General features: G+C 46.4%; 1 protein-coding gene across 1 annotated transcript in view; it reads right to left on the bottom strand.

Annotated features, from left to right (window-relative positions):
• Positions 1 to 4687, bottom strand: part of adgrb1a (adhesion G protein-coupled receptor B1a) — a gene marked incomplete at its 5' end in the record, with an annotated part of 94323 nt that extends 89636 nt beyond the window's left edge. Inside the window, one exon of the mRNA XM_084052341.1 lies at positions 3970 to 4687. Within this exon, the coding sequence (XP_083908467.1) occupies positions 3970 to 4687 (718 nt within the window). The remainder of the gene's footprint in view (positions 1 to 3969) is intronic.
• Positions 4688 to 8956: the final 4269 nt, after the last annotated feature.

The raw sequence follows: 8956 nt of genomic DNA, 5'->3' as shown, positions 1-8956 counted from the left end.
CTGGACGTGCTTTCACTATGCAGCACAACGCCTGAACTATCAATTTATCCCCATCTGGCCCTCGCCTTTAGGGCCACCCCCGCCCCCAGCCCCCCCCCCCCCCCTCCCCCTCTCCCAACCCCTCTCATCCTCTCGTCAGTCTCTCAGTGGTGGGAGAAGACCTTAGATTCGTTTTTTAAGTAAAACAATACCACAATAAAATAAATACTCTGTTCTAATTTCCCTTTCAGTACAAAAGTAATGGCATCAAAATGTATTTAAAGGTAGGGTAAGTGATTCGCGTTGGTTAAAATAATTGTTAAATAGCTCTATATTCTGATAGTACTCATTGCTATAGAGTGTTTGTTCAGTATTAGGAGTCTCCTTGTCTCTCCAGCTCTTTATAAAACAGAAAATGCATTTTCGTTTCAGTTTCAAAGTTTCATTTCCAATTTTATCCAACCAGGACAGAGAACTCAATCAGGATACAGATTAAACAAGTGAAATTGGAAGTGATGACACTAAGAAATGAGCAGACAGAATTGGAACTGGAACACTATACAAATTAAGCTTAAAAATGGGTACTTTCTCCTGATTGGCTGAGATTTTGACACCTACCGAAAAATGTAATTTCTGTTTATTAAAGAGCTGGAGAGACAGGGAGACATCTGTTACTGAAAAAACACTCTATAGCAATGATTACTATCAGAATATAGTATTTTAACCTTTTAACAAAATACTTTTTGTTTTAAACAAAAAATATCGCTTACCCTACCTTTAACGGTACCGAAGTAAAAGTAGTTAAAATTAAAAAAAGAAGAAGTTTTTAACACTCAGTCTTTCCTCTTCATTTCATGGATTTTCTGAATGGGTGTGTCTGAACAGGCCATTTCACATTTTCCCCATGAAGATGTCACCATGGGGACATCATTGTAATAGTCCCGCCCCCTTATTTTCAGTCTCCACCGCCCTTATTGTTTACAACCGGCGCCATTGGCCGTATTCTAATGAGGGCGGGGAAAAGTGGTGAGGAGGACGGGGGGAGGTGATGACTGACAGACAAACTTCCTCAATAGCGCCCCTCTGCCCAAAGAGGACGTTTTAGTATTGCAGCTGAAAAGGCTTGAAATGACTGACAGACAATTATGAAAACAAATATCTGGGTGGTTGTTTAGGCTTAAACCTGTATAAAACATAAACCTGTATACATATATTTATATAACATAAATACTTTTTAAATTCATGGTGTAGCTCCTTTAAAAAAAACAAGTGTCATACTTTTGCGAATATATAGCCATTCTACAAGCTCACAACTTGCAGATTGGCTATTTTCAAATAGTCTCAGTATACAATAGCGCGTAAGTGGTTAATGCATGTTTTGTAATAATAATCTGCAAAGTAGCCAGTAACTAAAGCTGTCAAATAATTGTAGTGCTGTAAATAAATACAACATTTGCCTCAGAGATGTATGGAGTGGAAGTATAAAGTGTCAAAAAATATTAATACTGCCCCGGACCGCTGGCCTTGCGATCCGAGCTCCTAGGCTCTGAAGCAGCCTGACAGACAGCGCATCGCGGGTTCGAGTCCCGTTCCCAACGATCTTTATGTCTCTCCCCATCTCTCTCTCCCTGGTTCCTGTCCATCTACACTGTACAACAATCAATTAAAGTTAGAAAAAGCTCCAAGAAATATCTTTAAAAATGTTTTTACTTAAGTACAGTAGGCCTACTTGAGTAAATGTATTTAGTTACTTTCCACGACTGCCCAGCACCCCCCTCCCCATTATATCTCTCTCTCTCCCAGCACTTCTCTTCCTCTTCCTTCATTCATCACTCACAACTATCATCCCATCCCTTTCTTCCTCCAGGCCGTAGTGAAGCACCAGAGATCACCAAGCCTCTCCAAACCACCCGTCCCCACCAGCCACGGCGGCCGCCCCCCCCAAAGGCCCCGTGGGCTATTTCCACACGGAATTCATTACGCCCCCCCCCTCCCCTCCGCCCCGGCCTCCCTTTATCTTCTTCATCCAATGATCCATCTATCTACCCAGTCACCCATCCAACCAAATATTCATCGACTGCCTGACGCCATCCATTCATCACCCAGCATTCGGTGATGTGTGTGTGTGTGTGTGTGTGTGTGTGGGGGGGGGGGTTCCGCCACTCGGGATTATCAAACAGGAACGGAGGGAAGGCTTGTCTTGTGTGGGCAGCCTTCACCTCGGGAGCAGCTTTGCTATATCCATACCCAGTGCCAAGTACCACGGCATATTTCTTTCTCTCTCTCTATGCTGTACATAAATATAGTATATTTCTCCTTTTCTTTTCTGTTTTCTCTCACCTCGAGGCACAAGGCACAGCCCACACCCCTGCTGTTGAGAAGAAGAACCCATAGGCGGGGGATTGCATAAGAGCGATAACTAGCAGAGAGAGAAGCCCATGCAGGCAAGGCGTGGGGACACATTAGCTACACAGGAGAGACCGTCCGGGGGAGGATAAGGCATGAGGAGATACCCCAACCACAACATCTTCTCTGCTTGGCTGGCTCCCCGGGAGTGGCTCCCTATCACCTACTGTCAGCCCACTGTAAGCCCCGGAGGGAGATGGAGGGAATGTGGAGGAGGAGGAGGTTGTGGTGGTGGCATAAGAAGTGGATTGATGATAAGGTGATGCCACAAGGATGATTAGGTGGTTCTCAACGTGGGGGGGGGGGGGGGGGGGTACCAGGGGGTCCCCAGCTAAATAGGTTAATCTAGCGTCACGGTCATTTTAACCACTTTAACCATATTTTATACTTTGGGCTATTCAAAAATAGCAGATATACAAGGTCATAGTGCGGCAGTGCGCACAATGAGCTTGTAGATCTGCTACTTTCGAAAAATCCCTGGTTTTTCATGTCAAGGACCCCCAAATTATTTGGGGGTCCTTGACATGAAAAAGTTTGAGAACCAGTGGATTAGAGGAGGTGACAGAGAGAAGAAGGGAGGAGGGAAGGAGGAAGGAGTGGAGGGAGGGAGGGAGGGAGGGAGGGAGGGAAGGAAGGAAGGGAGGGAGGGAAGGAAGGAAGTGAGGGAGGGAGGGAAGGAGGGTATAGATGGTGGATGGTAGCTGAGGAAATGTCCATTCCCTCTGGCCATAGCTCTGCTCAAAGGAAGGATATAGATGTCAGGCCACATCCCGTCTGGCGAGGGGTAGAGAGGGGGGGTGGGGCTGGGGGGCTACGATCTTACAGTGGATCGTAGCTATAGCCACACAACCCCTGTCCCCTGCCCATCCCATTGCATCGCATCTCTCTCTCTCTCTCTCTCTCTCTCTCTCTCTCTCTCTCTCTCTCACCACCCCCTAGCTCTGAGCATCCCCAGAGTGATCCCATATCAGCCCCTGATCCCCCTGCCCTCCATCAGGCCGCTTGCCGCCTCGGTGTCCCTCCTGCCTGCAACCACAGAGGGAGAGACCATGGCGCCAGCCAGCCTCTCTCAAGGTCACGAGAAGCTCACTGCTGCCAGCAGATGAAACCCTAAACCTCTGTTTTGTCCAAAATGTGCTTTCTTTCCACTTTCTTCTGCATTTGCTCATTTCTTTTTCCTGCCTCCCAAGGCCCTTTACTGTTATTTAACCAAAGCACTTTACTGGCATCCAAGCCAGCGTGACACAATTACCCTCACTATTCACAACATTATCAGCCATTTTACTTGATTCATACTGGAGATAACATTAATCTGCTGGTGCCTTGAGAGCCGGCTAAAAGACCTGCCTGTCCCGGGGCTCTCCGTATCTCAATGAGCAAAACACTGTAAATCCTCAGTTACTGGCCAAAGCCCAGTTTCCCCAAAAAGCTCCACACTGCACCAAAGCTCATCTTCTCCAATCGGCTTATTGAAGGACAACAAAATGAAAACGATATTCTGAGCCCCGGAATTGTAGTCAACCATTTCATCAACGCATAACACACTGCATGTGGTTTATTTTGTTGTTGTCGCTTTCCACTCACCGCTCATTTCGCTGTCTTTCCCACTGTCTCTGGCGCTGGGCAAGCAGTTCTCCAGGTAAACCCCGTTGTGGTAGCAGCTGTCTCCTTCCCTGAGCAGCGGCGGAGGCTCCCAGCACTGGCACGGCGTCTGCATGATGCCGCAGGGCCGGGCGGACGTGCTGGAAGCCAAGCAGTCCTCCAGCCACTGGCACAGCATCTGGCAGGCGGCCATGCTGGGGTTGCGCTTGCCCACCACCAGGTATTCCGTCTTGAACTCCCCGTCGCTCGGAGCCGCCGCGGGCGCCGGCGCCACGCCCTCCCGCGGCGCCCCCTTCCTCATCTGGAGGAACTGCTTGCTGGCCTCCAGGAAGGCGACGGGCGCCGAGGGGTCGCAGAGCTTCACCACCTCGTCGAAGCCCTCCATGCCCAGGTAGGTGCGCGTGGTCTCCACGAAGGAGTCGAACTGGAAGGTGCGGAGCTGCCGCGGCACGCAGCCGCCCCCCGCGGCGGTGGGCTTGGTCACCTTGATGAAGAGCGTGTAGCGCCGCGGGTCGGGGTTCTGCAGCGTCCAGGAGCAGGGCGTGCCGGGGAACACGGACGACGACAGGAAGAAGCCGAAGAAGCGGCTCTGGACCAGCGTGGAGCAGGTGTCCGACTCCGGGCCAGAGGGAGAGCACCGGCCCTCCATCAGCAGCAGGGATAAAAGACAGAGCAGCGACACCGGCAGAGACCGACCCATGTGCCCAGGTATCCAACAAACTGTCATGTCTGGTCAACGACGGGACGAGGGGCTCCAAAAGGTCAACAGGGTGGTGGTGCCGCTCGGCCTGCTGGGAACGGGTGCGTCGGCGACGTCAGTCTGTCTCGGTGACGGGGGTCCGCAGGTCACGGAAAGGGATATCCACCCGCAACGCCGGAGGGTTAAGGGGGAGGGGGGGTGGGGGAGAAGGAGGGAGAGGAGAAGGCCGAGGAGGGGCAAGGGGGGGAGGTTCTCAGAGATCCAGAGTTCGGTCCATGGCTGCGTCAGTCACCCTGGACATTCTGAAGAACCTGTGAAAATAAACGAGAGGAGAATTAGCTCTGAGATGAAGTTGCGATAAGTTCTGTTTATTGCGACGACGTGACGTCCTTATGTGTCCTGTTGTTTTCCAGTAAACACGGTGATTAATCCATTAAGACCGGGAACACATCTGTGTCATTTTAGATTTCTTTGGCTATTCAAAAAATAGCAGATCTGCAAGCGCATAGTGCGGCACTGAGTGCCGCGCTACGAGCTTGTAGATCTACTATTTTTGAAAAATCTTGAAAATGTGTGGAAATCTTTGAATATATGTATATTTTAAAGCAAACATTTGTAACTTAATTCTTTGCTTCTGGGGGATTCTACATGTCTTCTAAATCCTAACATGCAACCTAATATGTTGCTATAATATGATGTCAAGGACCCCCAAAATGACATGTATTTAGCCATGGACCCCCATCTCAAAATATGTTGCTCCAGGGACCCCCCAGAAGCAAAGACTTGCACACATTTTCATGATTTTTCAAAAATAGCCAAATAAATCTAACAATGACACACAGATGCGTTCCCGGTCTTAATGGATTAATGACGTTTCCCTTCATCATGTTAAGTCATGGCCAGTCTCTTCTTGAGACAATTGCTTTCCTCTGACGTCTCTGTGCTCATATTTCATCCGCCAGCTCATTAATATGTCCAATTACTAGATTATTAATTACATAAAGAGAAACACCTGCAGTCATTCATTATCACACTGTATCGGGGAAACGGCCATGTACGGCTAGGCATGTGATTGATAGCTTTCTTTGTTATTAATAATTGCCACTAAAGCCATTAACTGCTGTTTTGACACAACTCAATATAGTGCCGTTATATTTCACTTTTTCGGCCCATTTCCTTCATCACACCTCTGTTTGACATTCTCCCCAGTGTAGGTCATTTCCCATTGCATACTCTTTTTGCCATAATGTAATGTAATGAGCCTTTAATGGCACTTCATCTGATTCCTGGTCACAATATGTGCGAATAAAGGCAGGGAATAGTGTCTTGCTTAGATGTTTCCCAGACGTCTTTTTAACTCTCAAAACATATTGTACTAGCTTGAGTTACTGTGTATTATTTGTGCTAAGCACAAAGAGAATTTACCTGAAAAACCCTCCTACCGGGTGCCAAAGTCATTTCTTGGAAAAGAAAGCCATTGGTGCTAACAATGGATAGAGTTAAGTTTGAAGTGATTGGTTTTTGATTATGTTTTTTTGCAGTGAGTGATGTTTTCATATATTGACATGGATGTCGGCAGTGAGATGGAGTTATAAAATGGGATCGTAAGGTATTTCGGACTTGCAGGTAATGGAACTTTATATTATACCACGCTGCACAGAATAACGATCTGCTTAGGTCAGAAAAGCAGAGCTGAAATAAAAGAGAAATGTTATTTTGAATAGCTCCTCTATACTTTGGCTTCTGGCCAAGAGATTTCTTTTTTGATATAGAAAGTTGAAGCCGCACTCAAAATAACAACACGATATCAACCCTGACCATCTGTTTAAGTCTTGAAACGTGTAGTTCACCTCATAGCTCCTCAAACTTTCATAACTTCTGGATTATGTTCATATAAGAGCATCCCTGCATCACTGGATTGCAGCCCAGATCCCACTATGGATTTCAGATGGAGACAACCTGAGATGGCAACGGCGTACGCTGTGTCCTGAAGTCAAGGACACCGTGGTAGGCAGGCTCCCTACTGATCAATCATAATGATCGGGAAGGCCTGATAGAGCAGTGGTTTTCAACCCTTTTCATATCAAGGTCCATTATTTATTCTGTATTTTAGCCACAGAACCACCATTTGATGAGATTTAGACTCTCAGACCCAAGACTTAGAATATTTTATCAGATTTTGTCCACAATTCCACGCTGTATTGATTTTGGTACCATAGGAGAGATAACAGGCAAATGTTGATCAAAATAACAATTATTTTCGTCCATTTGGTTTCATTTTATGCTCTCAAGAGTTAAAGATCTATAAGGGTCCATTTGGCTAACAACTCTCCATCATTTAGCTGGGGACCACCTGGAACCCCCTCAAGGACCACAAGTGGTCCCCGGACCACTGGTTGAGAACCACTGTGATAGAGGATGAAATGTAGAGACAGAAAAAAGAGTGGATGAGTGGATGGACGGACGGACGGACAGACGGACGGACGGAGAGTCTCAGCAGATCTGTAAACATTTTGTTTGATTGATTGATTTTATATTTTAGTGGCAATTTAAAAGTCATTCGGTCATTCCACATCTATACAAGCAACAATACAACAAACGGTAGAAAAGATTAACATGAATATGAAAACTAGAAAAAGTGCTCCTCGGAGCACAAGTCTCCGTCAGGTCAGGTAGATTATTGTGGCCTCCTGGTGGCGCTATAATAGACCAATGTGAAAAGGGTGCCACTGCATTCATGATTTGAGGCATTTTGTTCCAAAAATGTGGTTTGCTAAATTAGACCTGTTGGTGGCGCTATAACAGGCCGATGTGAAAAGGGTGGCATTTCTTCCTCGGCCTAGTGGGGATGTGCGTGCAAAATTTCACGGAAATCGCACACTGCGTTCATGATTTGAGGAATTTTGTTCAAAAGGGACTCATCCTGCAAACTTTGGAAGCCAATGTTAGCCAAGTAGGATGGAATATGAAATATCGGACACATCCATCTTGATCACTTGACTATAGAGATACTGTGTACCGATTTGGTTCTGATGGTTCTGCTGTGGCATCCAGGGAGTGTGTGTGCGTAGTTTCACAGCGACAGGACCAACGGTGGCGGAGATTAGCTGCTCGCAGACAGAAGGACGGACACACACACACGGACGGACGGACACACGGACGGACGTGCAGGGTGCCAAACATACTCTCGAGACAAATATGTATGCTGGCTTTGCAGGGATGTCAGCACACTGTCCAATTCTGTTGATGCTGTAATATTAGTGGTTATCCAGACGTCTGTGTCCAGACATCTAAATCTATGCTGACAAAAGAAAACAACAACTTCACCAACAACCAAAGTCCTCCTAAGGGGTGATGTATTTTCTCCTCCGAATGGAACTATTCTGTCCAAAGAGACGAAATACTGAACTGGACGTGTGTCTTTTCTCAACGAGAACATTGTGACTTTTTCGATAAGATCTTCTAATCACTCAGCGAACTGCCCCGAACAACTCAACAGCCTCGCATTTGTCAAAGAGTAGTCTAAAGCCACAGCAGCATCTGATGCCCGCTTGCCACTGCAGCCCATGGCAACCTTTATTATTTAACCCATTAAAGCCGGGAACGCATCTGTTTAACCACATTAACATTTATTTGATACTTTGGCTTTAAAAAAATAGCAGATATACAAGCTCATAGCGCGGCACAGAGTGCCGCACTATGAGCTTGTAGATCTGCTATTTTTGGAAAGTTTGGAAAATTTGTGCAAATCTTTGAATATATATATTTTTAAAGCGAACAATTTGAACTCAAATCTTTCCGGAGGTCCCTGGAACAAAACATTTTGCAAATGTTCGCTTTAAAAAATGTATATTCAAAGATTCACACACATTTTCACGATTTTTCCAAAAACAGTAGATCTATATCTGCTATTTTTGAATAGCCAAAGAAATCGGAAGTGACACTGATGCGTTCCCGGATTGAACGGGTTAAAACATTTACCCTTTCACTGTTTCCTCTGTGGAGAGGCTGGTTGTTGTGGTGTGTTGCCCTACTGAATCTAACCAGCCATGAACCCCCCGATGAGCCAGTTCTTGGAAAGCTATACTCCTAGAGGCCATGGCCTGGATTCAACGAACGTGTAATAAGTTCCTCTCTCGTAAAGGGGGGAGATACTGTTCAAGCTATCGATTGTTGACTCGGCAGCGATACAGTGGGTGTAATGAGATGTCATATTGAGACATGCAGTCACTGCATGCTCTGCTCCTTGAGTAGATGTATTTTAGCTCC

The sequence above is a fragment of the Gymnoscopelus microlampas genome (genome assembly GCF_963454915.1).
Source record: "Gymnoscopelus microlampas genome assembly, chromosome: 3".
Lineage (NCBI taxonomy): Eukaryota > Metazoa > Chordata > Actinopteri > Myctophiformes > Myctophidae > Gymnoscopelus > Gymnoscopelus microlampas.
This window is presented reverse-complemented; position numbering and strand designations above follow the sequence as displayed.